The 24279-nt window shown below is 38.9% G+C and overlaps 1 protein-coding gene across 4 annotated transcripts in view; it reads left to right on the forward strand.

The window, feature by feature from the left end:
• LOC124170795 (rho GTPase-activating protein 20-like) overlaps window positions 1–24279 on the forward strand; it is a 109037-nt gene that overhangs the window by 79156 nt on the left and 5602 nt on the right. For 2 of the 4 annotated variants that reach the window (XM_046549758.1, XM_046549761.1), the window contains 8 exons: window positions 13257–13358; window positions 15874–15987; window positions 16981–17198; window positions 17836–17962; window positions 20013–20118; window positions 20633–20846; window positions 22214–22457; window positions 23843–24114. In XM_046549758.1, the coding sequence (XP_046405714.1) occupies window positions 13257–13358; window positions 15874–15987; window positions 16981–17198; window positions 17836–17962; window positions 20013–20118; window positions 20633–20846; window positions 22214–22457; window positions 23843–24114 (1397 nt within the window). The remainder of the gene's footprint in view (window positions 1–13256; window positions 13359–15873; window positions 15988–16980; window positions 17199–17835; window positions 17963–20012; window positions 20119–20632; window positions 20847–22213; window positions 22458–23842; window positions 24115–24279) is intronic. The other 2 variants (XM_046549759.1, XM_046549762.1) reach the window with 1 other exon arrangement.

A 24279-nucleotide genomic window follows, 5' to 3' on the forward strand; every position in this document is an offset into this window, starting at 1 on the left:
AAGCCTTTACTTTCATAGTGCAACATTAATCCCAGTCTCCTCTCTGCTATGCAAACTTACATCTTAGTTTTCGTTTTGTTGATTTTCAGCTGATGCCTGACCATTGTCCTTTTCATTTTATCAGATTCTTCTTCAAATTCTTCTCTGTCTCGGATATGACTGCTATGCCCTCAGCTATTCGCGGCATACTATTTCTTTGTGCGTCAGTACATCTACATCTACATAATACCTTGCGAGCCACCGCTAGGGTGTTTGGCAGGGGGTGATATCACCAGCATGCAGCATGCAATAGGATTCCCTCATGCACACCACAGTACAAAAAACGTTACGCATGCTAACGAATTATACTATCGCATTCATTCAAAGGCAAAACTTGCCAACTACTCATAATGGTTTTCTGCCAATAAAAGAAGAACACACAGAACATGCTTTTAGAGATAGTAAGAAAATTCAGAAACATGCTTTAATGTATACATAAGTTAGTAAGCTACAATACAAGTTATCTAGTCTATTTGTGATTTCTACTGCTGCCGTTACAGTCTCTTATTGATCGTGGAAAAAGACATTCTGAATCTCTAAGCTCTACTGTCTCATCATCATCGTTAGTCAACAACCTTAACTTAGGTTTGACGTAGCTCTCCATTCCTCTCTCCTATCCACTAACCTTTTCAAAGCGACATATTTCTTTTCTTTTACATCCTTTATAACCTGTCCTATGCAACTCATTCGGGGCCGTCCTTAGCCCTTCTTCCCTTCCACTTGTCCTTCAACGATTGTCTTTATCAGGCCATCATGCCTCAAAATGTGTTCAACTAAGTTGTTCCGTCTTCCGCTTAAGGTTTTTAGGAGGCTTCTCTTTTCTCCCACACTTCTTAGCACTTCCTCATCACTTACACGATCAATCCATTTTATCATAATCATTCTTCGGTAGCGCCACATTTCGAATGCTTCCACTCTTGACTTCTCTGCGACTTTCAACGTCCAAGCCTCGCTTCCATATAGAAACATGCTCCATATCTGATGAATTGTTTCCTGACTTCTTTGCTTGTATTCTTAGCTGTAAGGAGACTCTTCTTTTTGTAGAAAGCCCTCTTCGCCTGCGCTATTCTACTGACTATTTCTTTCTTGATTCGTCCATCGCTGGTAATTTGTCCTCTCAGGTACGAAAACTCTTTCACCTCTTCAAGCTTATGCTTTCCTAGGTTAATATTTGTCTTAGCCTCCTCTCTTTTGCTGCATACTGTATTTGCTGCATTAATAGTATTCTTTTTGTTTATTTTCAGCATTGTCCTTTCCATATTTGCCAAAGTCTTCTTTAAATCCTTCTCTGTCTCGGCTATGAGTGCTATGTCGTCAGCAAATTGCAGCATACTAATTTTTTCTCCGTGGATATTGACACCCAAAGCTTTCTCCTTGATTTCATTCATGACTTTCTGTATGTAAATATTAAACATTATGGGGAAAGTGAACCACCCCTTTTCTTATTCTTGCTTCAGCACTGTTGGGTCCACATTTGATCACAGGTACTTGTTTTTTATGGAAACTACGAACATTTCAACGATCATCGTAGATCATTCCGATTTCTTTCAGAATTCTAAGCATTGAATTTCATGTCATCTGTTTCTACTTCACTTTCATCTTCCACGATCTTTGCAATAAGTCCTGTTTCTGTAAGTAAAATCTGTTGTATAACTCTTCTTGGTATTCTTTCAACCTCTTCACTATGTCTGTTTTCAATCAAATCGTTTTCACCCCTGTCCCTTATGATGTTAAATTTTACATTCCGTTCCTTGAAATGGTTCTTCACAATTCCACACGAATTCTACACTTCAGTTTCCACTTTACCTCGAACGAAGTTATTTTGCAAATCTTCGCGTAGGTTCATCATCCACGCGTCTCTAGCATTCCTCGCTTTGCGGAAAATCTCCTTCCTTATTCTCTTTTAGCCAATTTCCTTCTTCGATTTAGGCATTCTTATACTTTACCCTTTCTTTAATTTGGTATATGACTTCATCCGTGATACATGGCTCGTTCTTAACCATTTTTCTTCTCCCTATAACTTCTACTGACATTGGTTTATTGAAGCGAAGCATCTCTCCTATTCTCATATATATACATCTACATAACTCCCCGCAAGCCGCCTAAAAGGCGTGTGGAAGGGGGTGTTAGGACACCAGACGTTTACACATAAAAATGAAGTGCTCAAACGAAGTGAGGACTAGCATTTATTAAAGTCCTTTATGGTTCGGGGGAAAAACGAATTCCCATAACTATCCGTTCGGCAAAATATCTCTTAATTTATCGCATCTATTTGGACCTGGAAATATAGTGTGGCTCTAATATTATGTTCTCCTTGTCGTTCTTAAAGATATCCATTCTCAATTGTTCTAGCAATCTAAGCCTAGCGCGCAGCCTCCGAGTCTCCAGCGGCTCCCAGCCTAATTCGTTCAACATCTGGATAACCTGTAATAACTGATCTGATAACCATTCTGTCTGTACGCCCGTAGCAGTTTTTGACGAATCGTGCAGTCTTCCTTTTTCTATTCAGTTCGCGGATTAAGTCTTTCTGCACCGGATCCCATACGCTCGCTGCATATTCAAGGTGTGGTCGGATAAGTGCGAAATAGCACCTTTCTTTTACTTTCTCATCCGAAAATATTCCCACAATACGCGTGACGAATCCTAATTTCTTCTGGGCTGTGCCGCAAATATTCCTTATATGTGTTCCCCACGAGAGCTTCGAGGTTATCGTAACTCCCAGGTACTTCATTTCGTCTGTTGCCTTTATGTTAATACCATCCACAGCATAAACATGGTTATTCCGCAATATCCGCAATAAATGTACCGCCATGCATTTGCTCAGATTAAGGTCGAGTCCCCACTCCTGGCTCCACAAATGAACGTTGTTTAAGTCCGAGGATAGAATTTCATGGTCAGAGTGATCACTAATTTCACGATAGATGGCTGCATCATCAGCAAATAAACGTATTTCACTGATAATGCGGGAGCAGAGATCATAAATGTATATAATGAACAAAATGGGGCCGATTACGCTTCCATGTGGAACACCTGATGTAACTTTTACTACATCAGAGCTAATTCCGCCAAGAACTACTTTTTGTTTACGATCACTGAGAAAGTCGCGTATCCGGTTTACCACTGTTTCGTTTATTCCGCTTGACTGTAATTTGTATAAAAGTTTGTTGTGAGGTACCGTGTCGAAAGCTTTCTTAAAATACAGAAATAATTCGTCTACTTGTCTTTTCGATTCACCAGATTTTAGAACATCGTGAAGGAAGAGCGCGAGCTGTGCTACCTTTGCGGAATCCGTGGTGACACTCATGGAGTAAGTTATGTCTGTCCAAGAAAGTCATGATATTGCTAAAGACGATATGCTCAAGTATATTGCCTATAATCGATGTTAATGAGATTGGACGATAGTTACCTGGGTCATGTCTATTTCTCTTTATCAATATCGGTGTAACACTTGCAATTTTCCTGTCTAGCGGTACCTTGTTGATTATTATCTCTAAGTAAGGTGCGATCTGTGGAGCTAACCTTTGCAGAATCCGTGGTGACACTCATGGAGGAAGTTACGTCTGTCCAAGAAAGTCATGATATTGCTAAAGACGATATGCTCAAGTATATTGCCTATAATCGATGTTAATAAGATTGGACGATAGTTACCTGGGTCATGTCTATTTCTCTTTATCAATGTCGGTGTAACACTTGCAATTTTCTTGTCTAGCGGTACCTTTTTGATTATTATCTCTAAGTAAGGTGCGATCTGTGGAGCTAAATCCTTGAGGACACGCGCAGGTATTCATTCCGTACGAACCCGGAGATTTACTATTCTTAATCGATTGTAGTTGTTTAGTTATCCCATCACGTTGTATAGAGATTTCGTCCATCGATTCCTCAGTATATGGGATGTCTAAAATAAATACAGTATCGTCTGTAGTGTATGAACTTTCGAAATGGGAATTTAACGTGTTAGCTTTGTCAATATTTTCGGTGACAAGTATCAAATAACGAATCTACGGTTGAATGTTTTCCCTGAAGCTCACCCGCGTACGACCACAAGGATTTCGGATTTTAGTCGACTAATTCACCGAGTACTTCTTTCTTGAACTTTCCAAATGCAGTTCGCATTGATTTCTTGGTTATTGAGCGTTGTGCTGCGTAACTTTCTTTTGCTTCAAGTTCTTTCGATTTATTACATAACTTAATGGACTTTCTGTACACGTTCGTTTTCATCCTGGGCTTGTTGCATGAATTTTCACAGTTATCCGATCAACACCTCCTAAATTCAAAGCAACTTTTTATATTCCTCTGAAATATTTAATACCTATAAAATATAATGTTTCTTATAAATTCACATTTTCGCGAATGAATCGTTTCCTTTTTTATCATGGATAGATTAGCGACATGAACATTTCTGGCATCAGCTCTTATTGATATGGCATCAGCTGCTTAGGAAATTTCATACCTTCCCTTGGATGCAACGGTTATCTTTCTGTGAAGCTATTGAAATACGTCAGGAACAAGTTTATAACCCCTTCTCGTGCGAAACGTCTTTTCCTGTCCAATGGGTACTCGAAGGCAGGGGCGCAGCTAGGAGTTAGGGCTAGGGGGGTTTTAGGCGCAACTAATACTTTCGGGTGTGGGGGTATTGCATACCTATCAGGGTAGCAGGAGTTGCGGGGGCCCTCCTCCAGAAAAATTTGAAGAATAATGGTTCCAAATGGCGAGTTTTACGCCTTTCTGAGGGATATGTGATAAGTCCTATCTTTATTCTAAAAGCAATACTGATCCAGATAAGTAAAATGGATTAAACTTTAAAGTTTCTCTGAGCTCTGGGGGGGGGGGTTTCATCCCCCAAAACCCCCCCATCCACTGCTCGAAGGCACTCGAGTGCTTAATTGCTCCTTCAGAATAAGACGGTTTGCTAAGTAATAAATTCGCTCTCTTCGCATGAAAATGTTTTTGGATATTTTTTTAAATAATTGAGGATTATGTTTCTTGTAAGGCTGAAGTACTAAGCTTGAGCAGAGCGCACTTAGGAAACGACTTGCTTCCAAATGATGGAAAAGACGAGCAGGATGGTGTTCGCGTGGAACAGGAAAGAATGTTGTTCGTGACATGTTTCAAAGTGGGGAAATAACAAATTGTGTCGGTATTAAATGGTGGCTTTGTTGCATTGGATTCGTCAACGATATCCAATTGATTGGCACGGAAAGTCGGGGTTAGCTCTTCTCTCTCTAAAGGCCGTTTTACACGGTACACGGAATTGCGCAGGTTAGAGCTGCATTAATTTCTAAAATGGCGTGGAATTGCGCGAATGCATGAACGAAATTAGAACAGGGGCTATTTTGCCGTCTCGCATCCACGCATTCTCGCATGTGTTCTTGCAATTCACCGCTTTACACGACGCAATTTTGATTGCGCCTTCACACGTACGTCAGACTGCGCAATTCCGTGTACCGTGTAAAACGGCCTTTAGGGCCGGTCTGAGCGGATAGCAATATCTATGTGGGGCGCCAAGCGGAAGGGGGCGCCTGTGATCAGTGCAACGTTCAGTACTGATCAAACAAGACTAGAGACGAGGCTAAGGGGTCTGGGGGTGGAATGTTGTTCGCTTCGACTGGAACCTGTCTAGAGCCGGCCCTGTTCTTACTGCTTTTGTGAAAACCCCTCCCTTTCGCCTCAAACTTCAAAAGTGAACTCAACAGTGCACCCACCCGCTGCGAAACACCGATCTTTCATTTTTTAGAGACTCGCGAAATTCCTCGGTGAATTCAATTTTAATTATGCATGCACTTAAAATTTAATTCTCAAAATAAGGTAATGTATGTAGGTTTTCTGCGTAGAAGAACAGTTAAAATATTTTACTTGAGTTATAATGATTTATGTCCACAAAAAGTTTGGATTTTAGAAGTCCTTCACTTCGTTTTAACGTTAATTTGTAGAAATTATAGAATCATTAAAAATGGAAAACGTATATTAGAATTGACGGCTGAGTTTTGTTTCAGATCTTCTAAATTCTTTAATACTGAGATAGTGAATTCAATGGCGATTGAGAGAGACCTTACGACGCGCATTGTCGCCATTTTGTTTCAACGTCGTCTGTGATTGGTTTAGGAATTTGTGACCTTGAATTTGTATTTTTCACTTCATTTGCATGATGATGTGAAAATTTCCCAGCTCTAAACTCTCAAACAGAGAAGATTTTGGCTGTTTCGATTTCAGCCTACTGTGCGGCACCTTCACAGGCTTTCTGTATCATTTCGATACCCATAACACCTCGGAATGCCGTCGCTCTTCGTCCATATCTCCTCACTCGACGTTTGAACTCCATATATCGCAGCCTAAGCCCTTAGCCTAGAGGTCGACCTGCAACCCTGTGGAAGTATTGTGTCAGTAGCGCAGCGAGGGGGGATATTGGGAGATAAACCCCCGCCCCCCAGAGCTCAGAGAAATTTTCAAGTTTAATCAACTTTACTTAATTGGATTGATATTACTAATAGAATAGTGTACAGATTAATAAAATATCCCTCAGAAAGCTGTAAAACTCACCGTTTTGAACCATTTATCTTAAAATTCCGCAATTTATTAATCTCGCACATACCGCTTATCCTGGTGAGTATACCAACCCCAACACACCCCGGTATTAGTTGCACCTAAACCCCCCCCCCAGCCATAATTCCTAGCTGCGCCCCTGTTCTGTGTGGCCTAAGGGGTTTAACCGCGAGCCCGCATTTTTATTTTTAAACACATATTTGGAATATCTTTCTTTCTTTCCTAGCTTAGGAAAATGTAAATAAATCATGAAATGATGAGGTGTTACGTGCCAAGACTTCCGCGGCGTCAGTTATATTTAAGCTTCATGTTTCTCGGGAATCCGTCGAGTTTACTGAGTCATTGGCATAGAGCAACATCCGTGTGGGTTTAATGATTGAGTGGTGAGCATCCCGTCAGACGAGGCGATGACGATGTTTGCGTCAAATGTAGGGAGAAACGGTATACATCCCACACAGCACACCCAAAAGCTTATACATATACGCAGTATATCTAGATAAGGTCTACTGTGCAATTATCTGAAGTAGGGGACGGTAGAACGTCGTGTATATATTTTCGTAGCGTGTGCGGTATATCCAACCTCCCTGCATTTTTATATGTATATGTAAATTGAATGATGCGACTTTACTAGGAGATTTAGATGAGTTTAAAAAATAAGTGCACTCAAATGTAATATCTTCAAATTGTCTACATTATTTAAACCATGTATTAGGCCAAAGGTATACATTCTGTATACGGCATCAATTTTCCATACATCTACAGTATATATTGTGTAGAGGACATTTGCATCTTTGAGAGCTCAAACCAAATCATCATGCATCGTAGAGGAAGGGGAAATATTTCACAGAACTTAAAAAAAAGCCACTGCACGACAGGCTCTACAATTCCTGCGGGGAATTTGCGCATTATTTATTAGGAATCCACATGGTATGACCATTAGTACTCACGGCAAAATTCATATTTTCGTCGATCATAGTTGTCCCCGAAACGTGTAAAACGTTGAACAATCAGTGTTAATATGACGATCGCTTGAAATCATTCTTTATCGAATAGATTCTACTCGAAGTTGAAGGAATTGTTCGACTTCGGCCACGCTGACTACTTAGTACCCCTCGTTTCCTTTCAAAGGTTTGATGAGAATCTGAGAGGGGAGTACGGTCGCCATGCGCAAGTCAATGTTAGTCTCTCTCTCAGGATCAAGGAGGTTGGAATATAACATAATTACAATAACATAATAACAGTGTTACAACCTTATTGCTCATGAATGAGTCCCCAGTTGGCAAATTAGAATACCAGGCCGAGAGAATACACTGAAAAAGTCATTGAAAGGCTTTTTTTTACGGAAACTCATTAAAAAATATATTGGAGGCGCTGTGATACTGACGTAGTTGTCGAAGTCAACGTCGTACAAAAAATTTCGGTGATGCGTTTTAAGTTTTATTGTTTTCGTGGCGTATTTTGTGTGAAGTTCTCTCGGGAACTCCATCAGGCGAGTGCTTTCCCTACAGCCAGCGTTTTTACCAGCGTCATCAGAACGTCTACCATGTAATGAATAAATCTTCTTATTCAAAGCCCTGATGGTGTCCGTCTGACACAGACTTTGGACGAATGAAAAGCACCCTCTTTGTGCCCGAAAAGGCTCTAATTATTTGAATCTTTGTTCTCTCTTCGTGAGCAAATATATGTTTACACTCGTTTAATGTAAGGACACTATTTTAAAATTTTACGTTACTAGAATCGGTGATATCCTTGCCTAATTACTCCGCTCAAATATATTTCGATTTGTTCCATTTATTTTGCAGGAGAAATAAATAAATTTTTTAGGCTCAATTACTTTGATTTTTTTGTCTTCTGTGACATGAAATATCTTTTATATCAATAATGATAACGCTTGCCTCAAACTCATGGTTTTCTAAAAGTACCGTAAAATGATGGGAAAATAAGAAAGGTACTTAAAAAGGGTTACCTTATTAAGGTTCTTAAATTACCTTAAGGTACTTAAAAAGGTTAGCTTATTGCCATGTACAACATTTTGCGTTCCTTATTTCATTTCTTGAATGCGTATCGATGTAACCTAGCGGTGAATATTGAACACGTTTTATTGTTATCATAGTTTTATGCAGACTTATATTTCTTGCTTGCTAATGGTCAGGTTCATTCTTAATCGTCGGCCGTTGCGTAATAAAAACAATGTGCAGAATTTTTTAAAGAAAATTCGGTACATGTTAAATTCAGTTGTAGGGTAGTTTCCTTCATCAAAGAAAACGAAAGTCATTAATTGCGATTCGTTACCCACCATTAGTGTATTCATAATATACAAATTGTTTGGTTTTAGAAATCCCAGTTTAGACGAATGTCAATGGTCAATTTTAACCTCGTTTGAAAAAGGCCAGATTTTTTTTTCATACATTTTATTGGTCACAGCATTTAGATCTCCTTAATTACAAGTACATTTTTACAAGTACCTTTTTTTTATACAGGAGCAATTTTTTTCTGAAAACAAGGCAAAATTTTTAAAAGTTACATACAATTCAGTTATTGGTGTATCCTTGCAGAATTTTTCTTGCGTCTTCACATAATATTTTTAAGTCCATATTTTAAAATTTATTAACATATTTTCCATTATTTTTCACAACTTGTTGAATATAATCTGCTGATATTAGCCCCATAGGATCATTCTTAAAACTGGGGAAAAGATTGTAATCCAGACATAAAATTTTTAAATAACTTATCCCACTTTCGCCAAAAACATTTAGTTGTTTAAACATCTGGCGCCCATGCGATGCCACTCCACGTGACGTCACAGGGACCTAGATGCTATACGAGTAGATAGGAGTTCTACATCGTCTTAGATTAACAATCCATGCATGAGGCACAGAGCTCAGGGAAAAATTTCTTAATAATCACCTTTTAAAATTGCCCATGTTCGGAAAGTTTTTTTCGCTTGATAGGGTATCAATAATCCGTATTTAAGCTAAGCGCTATCTGCTAGCAGGACTCTACGCTACCCCATGCTCGGCAGCAAGCAGCCTGCATCGTAGCGGCGTTTATACCCTCGCACCCAGGTGGCCTCACTCAGCAGCAGCCAGACATCACACGGGCTTTTCCCAGCATTCATACTTAGCCGTTACGTTTTCGCGCGCTTGAAAATTTTCACTTTTCATTTAATCGCGAAAAATAGATATCGTCATTTAATTATCTATAAGCGTGAAATGCGTACTCCAGGAGTAATAATCTTTCGATTTAGGCAATTTAAAAAAATGGAAACCACCCTATTAGGGGGAGGCAACCGCCCGGGCGCGCCCCCGCAGCTACCCTCCTCCCTGGATCCGCCGCGACCGATGACCACCGCGCAAGACCCTTTGGGATTAGAAGACAATTAAACGATTGGTAACGAAGGGTCGAGCAACATTTTTCCTTTTCTTCCGTCGCCTTTCATGCTCGTATCATGATGGATTAATTCAGAGAATCTTCATATTTCATTTGACATGTTGACATTTCGTTAGACATGCCGGAAAAATGGGGCCTTTGAAATATTCCGGAAGGAAGCGAAAAATAACAAGTTGTCTGCTATAGGCATTTGAAAATCCACATTGATGTCGATAATAATTCCCATTTTTGTACTTCGAAGACAGTTATATCGTACATGCCCAAGTTAAGTCATACCTTAATTAATTTGTTCGCATCGTCAAGAATTTTGAATAGTGGTGGTTTGTGTGGTGTACAGATTTAATAAATGAAATTATGCTAACTATAAATATTATAATATTGAACGTTACAAGTGGGGAATATAAGCAGGGTTTTGTTACTAGAATGAATAAGAAATAAATAAGCAAATTCATCATATATCATTATGTTACTTCGGTGCATAGTTATCATTTTAATGGTTTCAGGACATTGTGTGTCCCACTCTCGAGGAAAATACCAGTTATGGAGCATGATGTGAAATGATAAAGCAATGGCAATAATATACCTAATGGCTTTTATCCAATTCGCCAATTCCATTAATACTTGACGAATAAAAAATGATTCATTCATATTTTATTCTTCATCGGCTTCAATAATGTATTCGTTATACTTTGGGATCAAGTCCAAACACACGTCGATTCTAAATATTGAACTTTTTACTCTTAGCTATTTAGCTCCAATTAGCTGTTGCTAAATAGATCTTAAATAGATAAATAGCCTTAAATATCTTAAAATTACTGTGCAAGTTATATTTCATTCAATATTTTATTATTTATAATTACTTCAAAGTGGTCATGGAATATTACATTCATAGAGAGAAAATCCCAGTCGTGAAATCAAATCCTGACTAACACTGTTAATTATTCCGTTTTTTTAAAAATATTTCTGTTCAATAAGATTAACTTCGCTTGCAATGTTATCAGCACTCAATTGTTTTAGTTGTTAGTGACGTTAGTGAATTAATAAAACATAAAATTGCAGTGCTGTCGAAGTATCGGCCGTAGTACCCATGAAAAGATGCAAGGTTCGTTTAATGAGTTCTTAGAATTTCCGAGAGATTGCACACTTAATAGCAAAAATTAATTTTTCCCAGCTAGCAGCACTCTTGACTAGTCAGCTGTTGCAGTTTCAGCTGTATCCGTGCCATAATTACATTGTTGCTGCCGATTGTAGTGAACAACTTTCATCTGTTTAGAAAAATGGATAAAACTGAGTTTTGTGCGGTGATCAAATACTTGCTTTTAAAAGGGTTACGCCGAAATAAATCAAAGCTGAGCTGTATGAAGTTCATGTCACATCTATTTTTGTGCTTGCTCATATTTACGATTGAGTAAGTGAATTAAAACGTGGTCGTGCATCCAAAACAATGGGCATGGTTCTGGACGCCCTTCGGAAGTGTCTACGCCCGAAATGATTGACAAAATCCACGTTATGGTTCTAAGTTGTACGCAAATCAAAGTGCGAAAAATATTTGAGACAACAGGCACATCGCAATGCACATTCGCTTCAAGTTTGCACGAAAGATTGGGTGTGAAAAAAATATCGGCAATATGGCTGCCGCGTTTGCTCGCCGTGGAGAATAAACGATATATCGTTTGGTCAACTCTGAGGCTGCTTTGGCGCTTTTCCGCCGCAATCCTAAGGATTTTTCCCGTCGATATATAACTTTCAATGGAGTATGAATTTATCACTACTCTACAGAGACAAAAACAGTCCAAACAATGGAATTCTAAAGGTGAACAGGCTCCAAAGCAGATGGTGAAATCCATGGTCAGGTCATAGCAACGAAATTTTGGCGTGGACTTATAAAAGAGAAAAGTGATAGCAGAAGAGTATTATGCATCGTTATTGGACCGGTTTTAGGTAGAAATCAACACATGTGTCCTCATTTGAAAGAGAAAAACTCCCTCCTTCAACAAGACTAAGTATGCACGGTTGCACACCTATGTAGTTGTATTGGCCAAAATTACGGAATTGAAGTTCCAATTGGAACAAAATTCACCGTATTCACATGATTTGACCCCCAGCGACTTTTTACTTTACGTTTCTCAACTCGAAGAAATACCTTTGCAGACAAAGATTTGCGTCCATGGAGTACGTAATCGCCCAAAATAATGCATATTTTGAGGATTTACCCAAATTCTACTTTTTGGACGGCTAAAAATGTTTTTAAAATGCTATTAAAATTTACAGAGCTAAAAGGAGTCAAAGTTGAAAAATGTAAAGCAATTGGCCTAAAATAATGTTGTTTTCCTACCTTTTTCTAAAGACTTATTGAACGACCTCGTATTAATGTATTATGTAATACGAACATGTTATATCATATTATGAACATATATTATATTATGTATGTTCATGTTAGTACCGGTATTTCTGGTACCGGCACGGTAATACCGCTTTTTAATACTGGCCTATACTACCGGAGTAGAAAAAATAGTACTCTGTACTTCTGAATACCGGTATTTTTTGCCCATCCTAGTCCCTAGATTCAACGTGTGCACGGCGGCATGGCTGAGATGTGCTGGTTTGGCCGTCAGTCGTCGTCAAGTGCCATGAATGTGCAGGGGCGCAGCTAGAAATTAAGGCTAGGGGGGGGTTTCAGGCGCAACTAATATTGGGGTGCCTGGGGGTGTGGTATACCCTCCAGGGTAAGCGGTAGGTGCGGGGGCCGTCCGCAAGAAAAAATTTAGATAAATGGTTCAAAATGTTGAGTTTTACGGCCTTCTGAGGGATATTTTGTTAATACTCACACTATTCTATAAGCAATATTAATCCAATTAAGTAAAATAGATTTAACTTAAAATTTTCTGAGCTCTGGGGGGGGGGGGGGTTTATCCCCCAAACCCCCCCCCTCGCTGCGCCACTGTGAAAGTGGCTCTTTCCAGTTGTCTCTCATGTCAGTGTGGTGAAGATGATGTGCCAAGATTCGGAGGCGGAAACCCTATTTGTACTTCAGTGCGCTTCTCTTTTTATGCATTCACGCAATTTTAGGCAGAAAATTTGCTATTACTCTACTTAAGTTGGTTGACAAAAGCTTCGGCGATATGCGTCGCGAACCACGTGACACATTTATCGACATCATAAAATTTTATGTTTTTTACCTTGAAGCAGTAGTATGTTATTTAATTGTAAAATATCTTGTTTAATTTAATTTGATTTCATTGAATTGTAAAATTTCAATATTCTTCATGTTTTCGTATTTTCTTCAGCAGGCTGCAGCCCACAGAGAACTACAAAGCGACTTGGAGAGAATTCAGAACCTCTTCCCGAATGATGCCCTGTGCCTGTATGAGAAAGACGTGAGCCATGTGGTGAGAACTGACTTATTTTCTCTTCAACGAGTCTCGCTCGGTTGCGTATCGCTGCTATTTCAGTCGCATTCGTATAAAGTAGTTTTTGACGGAATTAGCTCTTTATGTAGTTAAATTGATATCAGGTGTTCCACAAGGCAGCGTAATCGGCCCCCTTTTGTTCATTGTATACATTAATGACCTCTGATCCCGAATTAACCTCGAACCTCTCGTGGGGAACACATTAGGAATATTTGCGGCATAGCCTTGAAGAAATCAGTGGCGGATACAGATGGGGGGCGCGGGGGGCGCGCGCCCCTCCCTTGCGGGTCCGGCCGTATTGCCAAACATTGCAGAACCACAATTGTGAATTTTTTATATCATAAGATGGCATTGTCTTATATATGTGTATAATTACTTTAATTAAAATTTTATTTTACTCTGCCTGTGACTTGATTATTTTTTATCGCGATAAAAGTAAAGGCAACTCAATATATCTTTTGCGCCCCCCCCTTGAGTGCTTTCTGTATCCGCCACTGGAAGAAATTAGGATTCTTCAAATGTATTGTGGGAAGAATGTCATATGAGAAAGTAAAAGAAAGGTGCTATTTCGCACCCGTCCGACCACACCTTGAATATACTGCGAGCATATGGGATCCGGTGAAGAAAGACCTAATCCGCGAACTGAATAAAATGCAAAGGAAGGCAGATGTTAAGCAAATTAAGGCTGGGAGCCGCTGGAGACTCGGAGGCTGCGCGCTAGGCTAGATTGCTTGAACGATTGAGAATGGATATCTTTAAGAGCGACACGGGGAACATAATATTAGAGGCCCACTATATTTCTATTTCCGACTGAAGAGATAAATTAATAGAGATATTTCGCCGAACGGATAGAAAATGGAATTCGTTTTCCCCCGAGCGAAAAAGAACTTTCATAAATGCTAGTCGTCATTTTGTTTGAGCTTCTTTTTATATGCAGACGGCTAGTGTCCTAACACCCCCTGCAGTACGCCTTTTTAGGCTTGCGGGATAGTTCTAGATGTAGACTCCTAGAATTCGTATTCATATTGGTATCAGAAGTTCGTTTTAAAATCAAGTAATCCGCTGATGGAGATGCAGGTACATGACGAGTGCATTCATCCGTCTCCCCCTCATTTGTTTCTGCTCCTTCAAATAAATCATTAATTATTTTCGACATCATGGTTTACGTTCATCTCTTTTGCATCTCGTAGAATTTACCCTCGGTTGCTGCTCTAATTAAAGTAATGTCATTAAAGTAAATAATTGAAAAAAAAATAAAATAAAGTAAGGCCGTTCAGTTATGCCATTGAATATTCAGGGAACCTTATCGCGCCTGTTGATAACTATTAACAGGCGCGATAAGCATTGCGTTTTTACATTTCCGTACTCTTTACTGCCCTTAAAATTTTTTCTGGCTCCCTTCATTTCGAATCTTGGCAGTTGTGGTGGATTTCGTGACTAACCCTCTCACCATGCTATCTCTTTCCTGAAACGGATACGAAATATTTATTTCGTAGGTATGACGTCGGATTTGTATTTCCGTTGGGATCGAATACCTGATGCATGGGCGTGCCCAGATCAAAACTTGTGGGGGGGGGGAGGGAGGGCAGGTCGTGGCCGTTTTAGTTATAACATTTTAGCATAGGAAAGGTTAATGACACCAACATTTTAAGAAAATTATTAAGGTGCTTTATTAGTTTATGAAATTATTTTCTTGAAAAAAAAAATATTTTAGTTTCATGTCTTATTTCAATACCTTTGTTCTTTAAAAAAAAACTTTTTTTCTTGAAAAAATAATAAATTTTGGTGAAAACTTTCGTTTTGAACTAAATCTATTTTCGCCTCTGAGATGGGGGTGTGCAAGTGGCCAGATGCATATTTTGTAATTGTGTATAGCATTTGCTATAATAATTCCTTATTTGTATACTTTTGTTGTGCCTATTTATAATGGATAGGTGTTCGCTGAATCTAGAGCAAGGAAAGAATGAGGATATGTCATTTTGAGTGCAGAATATGTGTGCCAAAAAGACTGCTGAGACCCTCAACTGTGACCAAAGAATATGACTGCCATCATAACATAACAGATTAAAATTAAACAAATACTTACAAAAAAAATGTGTTCGATCACATTCTATTAGTGTAAATTATTGATCCTTTCATTTGTAATGTTGTCAGTTGTGGACAATTTTGTGACTTCTCGATACACTTCAAATGGTTGATTGAATGGTGAGTTGAGGTGTTGTGGCACTTTTTGAGGTCCTTTATTGGGCCATAGTTCCAACCCCATGTTTATCCTGGCTGCTACCTACAGGCAGCAGACAAGAATACCATCGTTTAGATACCCCATTCTATGCTTGACATAGCTTCACTTTGGTAATCTTACGGCAAATAGTTAGTTAGTGTGGTAAGGTTAGTGTGGTTAGTGTGGTTAGTGTGTAGTGTTGCCCAACCCCACTTGTACCATCACAGGTGTCTCTCATGGTCTGACATTTCAAGGGTTTGTTTGTCATTGCAGGTGTCTAGGGCAGGCAAATCGACCCCCCGCCGGAGATCATCATCATCCCGAGCATCAGGAACTCATGCCACTGGACGAAGGTTCATCATGGAGTCACCCGTTCAGTTCACAACGGTCAGTGTCTCCCTCTGATCATTCCTCTAATCATCAAGCCCTCCCACTCCTGCTCCTCAATTGCATAGTGAGGGATCCCTAGAGTGCATCCCTTGCCCCTCCAACTCGCCAACCTATGCGTTTGACTGCAAGTGGAGATGATACGAGACCGATACCCAATTAGGAAATATTGTAGTAATGCTTGAAAAAGTGTCCTCAGAAAATGTTTCCTCATAATCTTAAGAACCAAGATGTCTTTGAATGCTGTTGCTAAGTGTAATACTCAGTACTATGATTTTACCACGTGGATTTTAAACTTACTTATGGTTTAGTTTTTGGGTGGAATTCACTGCCTGAAGTAGACAAGAGATAGTCCATGATATCATGTTGACATTTCTTGCTTGAGATGAAAAAACACTGAGGTCTCACTTCAATGTTAAATGCTCAAGCGGAACTCCCTTCAGCATTGAAGCATTCTTCAAAGAAAAATGACCCTGGCCATGCCATTTTTATTGGAGTTCAAATCTATGCTGAAAGTATTGAGATTTTTTAGATCAAGTTTGCCGGGAACCATTGCCAAAGTCAGATTTGGAGGATCTAATTGAAGTTTTCCTGGAAGTTGAATCCAAACACACATAGTTGTTCTTGGACTTTAAAGACTGAAAGTTTGGCTATTTTCAGTGGAGGTATAGGTTAGTGATTATACATTCAATTAATGCAGCATCAATTTACCACTCATTTGGACTGTATATAAGGTGTTTATTAGCATATGGTTAATATTATATGTTATTTTATATAATAGTTAAATATTAAAGTGCTGGCACTTCTTGGTTGTGTTATGTAAAAGAAATTGTTTGAAATACAAATGAAATAACACCAAAATTTTCATTCTTGGATCTCTTAAAACACAGCAAATTAAAATATATAAAGAAGGAAAGGTTGTTTTTAATGATTATGGAAGAAAAATTAAAGTGTTGTCATGCCTGTAACTACGCATTTTTTCATGTCCTACAGGGATTGCAGAGCCAGGAGAGGCACATGTTTTTGTTCAATGACCTGCTACTTGTGGCCAAGGCACGATCTGCGGGTCACTTCAAGCTGAAGGAGCGAGTCCGAATTTCGGATGCATGGCTGTCCCTTGGGCCCATTGATGACCTCTCAGAAGTGCCGTGCTCGCCAGACACCTCATTCATCGTTGGATGGCCCACGACCAACATTGTGGCCACATTTAGGTTGGATTCGAGATCTTTTCTCAGTGTTTTGCCTTCATATCCCCTTGTTTGATAAAAGTTTCCAAGTAGTTTCATGCCCAAATTATTTTAGTAGCTATTCTTATTGGCTTTGGTTCCAATATTGGTTCCAAGCTCAAGAAATGGTAGAAATAAGAAACAAAAGTACTGAGCTGACCCTTTCCAAATTTTCTCAACCATTTCAGAATAATGAAAGCATTACTCTTTGATGGTCAGATGAGTTTTGTACTTGTGTAGTTGAGGATCAGCCTACCTGAAGTCACAGATTTCATAATGGTAACTCGTAGGATGAATACATAGCATAGTGTAAAACGTTCATAGTTGATGCAGTTTTCAAACAATCCAGGGCACCCTATTGAATTGGCATTCTGCATTTAGGGAGGCATGACTGGTGATGAATTTCTCATAGAAAAGGTGGAACCTTGGGTTATCAATAGTGAAATCTTTGGAAACTGCAGCACCCTGGAAAGTTATTAGATCATTTCCACATCTCTAGTTTTTTTTTGTTTTTAATTGTATGTAGACATTAATTGTTAGGCCCCTCTCTTACTTATAGCCAGGAGTAGAAGGATCCAAAGAAGAGGGTATGCTAAATGAGCTCTTGTGGTCTCTTTTGCAGCACCAAAGCGGCCAGGGATCAGTGGCTATCTGTGTTGTCTGAGGTGATTGCAGTGGAAAGAGATAAGGAGCCTCCATCCACCAACATTCAAGTGGTCTATTACAACCTCTCCACTCATGTGGAATATGTAAGTACCCACCCACTCTTCAAACTCAGCAAAAGCATTAGCAGGCTCAATCAGCCCAGTGGTCTGAGCGAGCCTGGCAGGTTGGTCCACCACTCAGTGTCCTGGGGTTGGTTGAAGAGGTCTTGGGATTTTTCATTGATTATTTTCGGTCAGAATTGATTCCTAGTGGACTACTCACAGTATAGTGAACAATTAGTTAATTTAAGAGCTATGCTAGCACCAATCATTGTATGAGAAGGCATCAGCCAAAGCAGCCTCAAGAAGGGTGGTGGAAATATGCGTGGGAGAAGTTGTTGCAGCTGGAGGGCACCCCAGCAGACCATTTGGGAAAAGAAGGCACCTTTAATCACGCTTGACTTAGGGCTCCTAAGTGTTACAAGTTATGATTTTCATTTTGTGTGTCAATATGGTTGTGAGGTGTTACGGTCAAAAAAAGTTTTCTAAGCTCCCAACATTTACTCAGTAGCAGGGTGCATACTCTATGTTGAATTTTGCTCCTTGTATCTCATATGCCAACTTGGAGGAAGGCCTTGAATGAGTCATTAACGTAGGATAAATTATCCAGGATTTAAAAAACAAGACGAGCTTAAGTACAGGCCCATGCTGGACCCCTTGTTAGGGCGGTGGATGGCCATGGCCAGAGGGTAGCAGCACTATTGGAGGGGGAGAAGTACTGGGGGGTGTGGGAATATGGAGTGTAATAAATAAATTTTAATCTCTAAAAATGAATTTTAAACGATTTGATAGCTCCAAATCCACTTTGTCTGCATACAAATGTTGACAATTTTTTTGCTCATTTTGTGCTTTGGGGGGAAAAAAATTAATTTAATAATACTAAATAAATAAATCGCTTGGCAACAAGACAAAGATGAAAATTTGTTTTAACAAAAGCATCTAAGATTAATCAAGGAAATTAACTATGAATAATTAGCATTATCATGTAGTTTCGGAGAGAATATATTTTTACTACAGAAATTTTTATATTGTCGCCATCTCTAAGCACAGGAGACAGAATACATTTTCCGTAAAAATTTCCATGAATGATCATCCCAAAACCTACCTGCCCAGGGGCGCAGTTAGGAATTAAGGTGGGGGGGGGGGGGGAGTTTAGGTGCAACTAATACCGGGGTGTGTGGGGGTATAGAATAATCACCAGGATAAGCGGTATGTGCGAGATTAATAAATTGCGGAATTTTGTGATAAATGGTTCAAAATGGTGAGTTTTATGGCTTTCTGAGGGATATTTTATTAATCATAACACTATTCTATTAGTAGTATCAATCCAATTGAGTAAATGGATTGAACCTAAAAATTTCTCTGAGCTCTGGGGGGTTTATCTAGAGATGGGTCGAATAGCAGATTTCTCGAACTCAAATATCGAATTTGAATATTAAATCATTGCTCGAATATTCAAATACTTGAATTGCGCAAAGCATATTAAATGTACGTTTCTTCTTCTATTTCTGTTGATGAATGTACAAATAAAAAGGTGGAACCTCGATCTATTGTTTTTCAAGGGGATGGACGAAAAAATCCAATTTACCGGCCTCGGTGGCGGTGGGGTAAAGTCCTCGCCTGCCAAACCGTAGGTCGTGGGTTCGAATCCCGCCTGGGTAGGTGATCCCTATCCAGGGCATGGATGTTTGTGTTGTACTTTGTTAATATTGGAAACCCTCGTTGTAAAAGGCCGTTATGTGCTGTTTACGGGGGATGTGATAAATGAATAAATAAAAACGATGAATGTGGGAATGTTTGACTAGGTTGCCTATGCAGCAGGAAACTCAGGATTTTGGGGTGTTATTGTGATTTCCTTTTAAGGATTCAAAATGGATTTTAGCTGATTAATGGAGTATTTTAATTTTATGGAAACAATTTGGGCAAATAGTTGATTCAACTATCATCTCTTTCAAATATACTAAGGCGACACACCACCTCGCAAAAAAATGATTTCATGCCGTCTCGGCATTTACATTGCTGCGATGATTTCTGTCTGATGTATGCATTCTTATCTACTTTTTCATGTGCTTACAATTTTTCATATCTCTTCCAGTGCAAGACATTCAGTGTGAGACCAACTGATACAGCGAGGCATTGCATCCGCTTGGCACTGGAACATCTGGGTCCCGAAGCCGTTAGCCTGGAGGAGAACCTTGATGGTAGTTGTTTTTTCTGAATCCATGTTCACAGGTGTAAATGGACTGATTTTGTGGGATTCTTACCTCATTGGTGGAGGAACAATGGTTGTGTTCTCCTCCATGCAACCTTAACACTGAGTCAGGTCCCTGTGGCAGTCATGGATGAGCTCAACTTTGTGAAATCCAAGAAGTCACTGGTAGCATTCTCTAGGAATGAACAAAAAGGGATTTCTATGTCAAAATTATGAGTAACAATGTTAGAAATAGTGTTACTCTAGGCACGTCTCGGGGCAAAAAATGTGAAAGATTGAAATGTGGTGGAATCTCAGAATATACTTTTCAAAAATGGTCTTTATTTGCTTAGTGTAAGGTGACTATCTAGCTATGTACTAATTTTGATGCAAACTTTCAGACCAAAAAGATTCATTGTTTACAGAATTTAAGTAGCATGAACTTAGTGTGTTATATCCACATTTTAGAAATTAGCTGCTGGATTGCTTCATGAGATCCTCTATTTATCTCGTACTTGTTTCAGACTTGGTTGGTGCCTTTCAACTCTGGGCAAAGTCAGCAAGTGACAAGGGGAATGAGGGTGAGTCTCCATATCCTCTCTTGGGCCACGAAAGACCATTTGCCATAAAACTTCACTGTCTGCGACTTGCCCTGAGCACTGAGGAGGGATTTGATCTGGAGCACTGCAACAATCTCTATGGAACAGACCCTCTCACCCGATGCCAATTTTTACTTAGGTAAGCTCTTTGGAATCCTAGAACTCTAATTAAAAATTTGGAAATGGTTATGATCTCTTATAGTATCCAAGTCTGTAATTTGTTGAAATTAGTGGCATTCATTGAATTTATACAAGCATGAGAAATATGTATGTCCATTAACATATTCAATGAGGAAGATGTTTTTGCCGTAACTTCCAGTGATGGATGGGTGATTTTCCTTCATAGTGGTGGTGTTCAAGTAATATGTACTACAGAATCAGCAAAATTTTTCATTTCCATTTTATTCAATTTGCAAAAAACGTTAATGATGCACAGTGGAACCCTTATCTATGGTTCCCGCATTGATCGTTTTCCCGCATTCATGGTTTTTTTCATCCATCCCCTTGAAAAACAGTAAACCGAGGTTCCACTGTACACGTATGCCAGCTGTCACCAGTAATTGACAATCCACGCAACCTGCATTACACACATGTAATTTTACATGCATGAGGTAGTAAACCTTTCATTTTTCCAATTATAATATTTTTTCTACAGTTGTTGTCTTCGATTAATAATGAAAATTTCTTGGAATTACCCTTATCCTGTAATTTTATGTCTCCAAGGCCATATCTTTATTTTTTTCAAATAATAGATTGATGTTGCAATGAAATTCACTGGCCTAGGATGGCTTAGCTGAGCAGGATAATTTTTTAGCACGTATGATTCTGCAGGGGCCTTGTTTTATATTTTTTGGGATGTATTCCAAATATCTTATCCATACAATTTTGCTAGCGACGAAGCTCTACTGAGAAGGCCAACCGGATGGCAGGTGGACTAATAAGTTATGATGAATACGCAGAATCCAACTAATAAAAGCACTGAATTGATGTATATTCCTTTATACTTACCCATTGGTTAGTAAGAAATATAAATGCAAGTAATGCAATGGTGCCATGCCATCAGGGCTGGGCAAAATGCAGGCGGAGGGGTATTTAAAATACAAAATACCTTTGACTTGGGTCTTTGAAAAACAAACTACAAAATGGTATTTTAAATACTTTTTAAAAGAAAAACATTTGTGTGGAAACTGAGAGATCTTTAAAAAATATAATCTGCCTTGGCATGCTATGGATGGTGGTAATCATGAAGAAAACTATTCTAACCAAAATGAACTAATCCCGGAAGCATAATATTACAGAAGTTTTATCAGAGCTACTTCTTAAGTATTTTACGAATGTATTTGATTTTTTTGAATGGGGGAATACCAAAAATCTGTGTTTGAAATACCAAGTACAAATTTCAAATATCTATTTTAAAATACTTGTATTTGAAATACTGCCCAGCCCTGTGTGCCATAAGTTAGAACTAAATGAATTGACACTCAAATTAAAATTTTCCTTTTTCAGGAATAAGAGTACGAGTGTCATTGTTTCCTCATTGGATGGAAAAATGACATTGAAAAAGAAAAGCCGTAAGTCTCCTATTAGAATACACCAGGTTTTCCGTAGAAGTATCAGTAGCAAAGCAGATGAAAGGCTGGAGAATAGGATCTCGAATGCAAGCTCGAGTGAGCAGGATCATGCTGCAAGTTTGCTCTTTGGTGTGCCTCTGAGCAGACTCATAAGAAATCAGATTCCAAAATCTGTTCAGGTGAGTTTCATTTGACCTTGTGCTAATTATTGGCATGATGGAGGTGGATGAGGCCTATTTTGATTAATGTTATCTTGGAGTGCTTACCTACTGTGGATTTTTCCTCATGTCACAAGCTATATTACAATTTATCAGCAGTCATTATTAACACCAGAGTATTGATGTTCAGTTGAGATGATGAATCCTGGTGGTGACTGAGATTTTTCAGAGGCTGCCTGATCCCCACATGATTGCCTAATGGAGGACACTTCAAGGGCTGGTGCCTTATCTTCAGATGGGATATTAGCTAGATAATACATACCTATTGCCAAAAATATTGCCTTGCATTATCGCTACCTTTCCCATTGTCATTTCTACCAGGCGTTTATTTTTTGAACTTGCTGTTTTAATGTATGGATCATAACAGAAAGATTACCTTAAGCTTAGTTCATAGATACTTATCAGTCAAATTTTCTCTGATCATCTATGCTTTCAGAAATCAAATATTTTATTAAAGCAGATTTTTTTTGTCAACACAGAGGGGCCACCTTAGCCTCTCCTGTCCCTGGTTAAAGAAACAACAAGTTAAGTCATGCACTAAGCAGAGAGGGGAATTTTTATGTAAATCTCATGTGTCTAGTAAATTCAATCTCTATTTGATTGAATTAAAAATAATTTAGGTTGTATTATACATGAATTCAAGGCAGTTAGATTATTAACATAAAAGCATTTCCATGATTGAAAAAATAGGTATCAAATTATTAGCCATCATTTGTGTAAAAATGCTGCTATTCTTAACACTGGACATACATGATCAGTCGAGGTAACTTTTGTGTGCTGTGCCAATATTTTGAGGAAGAAAACCATATGTTTTCGCTGATAACCAAGGAATGGCTAAAACTAATTATACAATGCCAATAAAAAATTTGGTTAAGTTACCATTTGATGAGAAAAATGATAAAAGTCATGATTACCTCCTACCTTGTGTATTTTCCAAAGTAGAAATAGGTGGTCAAATTTCTTAGGCCCCACCTCAGCTTTGGAACCCATGGTTGTGAGAGGTTCAAGTGAAGTAATCGCAATGATCAGGCTGACCATGGTGTGGCCCCCACAGCTATCGCCAATCAGAAAAACTGAATTGAGGGAATGAAAGGCGAAAAATTAATCTTGCCTAAAAGCAAATTCTGCAGTTATTGCTCAAATCTGAAACTTTCTGTTAGTTAATCATGTGATTAAGAGTGAAGTTTCAGTCTGATGAAATATCTGCTCATTACATGCATTAAAATCTGAATCACGCAATTTTTGGAGTTTGTTTTGTGTTAAAAGCTTATGTCTACAATCTCACCACCTTGTTAACATCGCAAATATGTACATCACATATTAATAAATACAAATGCATCTTTCAGGGAATGCTGTTTCAAGTGTTTCTGAAAGGACCCAGTACACAGGGGATTTTCCGGAAGTCTGCAAATGTTCGACTGGTGAGAGAGCTACGTGAGAAATTGGATAGGGGGAGAGACATAGACCTGAATCATATCCCTGTGCTGACGACAGCTGCTCTCCTCAAGGAATTTCTGCGATCCCTCCCCGACCCACTCCTTTGTGCTCACTTGTTCCCAGACTGGATATCTGCACTTGCCACTCAGGACATCAGTGAGAAGATAGGGCGTCTGAAGAGGTGAGGGCATTGAATTCTACTTTCAGCAATGTACTTTGCACGTTTCTTTAATTCTCTTATTATAATGCCTCCTTTGAATATAATCCATCCAATTTATAAAGAAAAAGTTTCAGAAGGTGAAAGTAAGTCTGAGTAACAATCCACAATGTTTACAAATTATCTCAG

This window comes from Ischnura elegans, chromosome X (assembly GCF_921293095.1).
Source record: "Ischnura elegans chromosome X, ioIscEleg1.1, whole genome shotgun sequence".
NCBI classification, from domain to species: domain Eukaryota; kingdom Metazoa; phylum Arthropoda; class Insecta; order Odonata; family Coenagrionidae; genus Ischnura; species Ischnura elegans.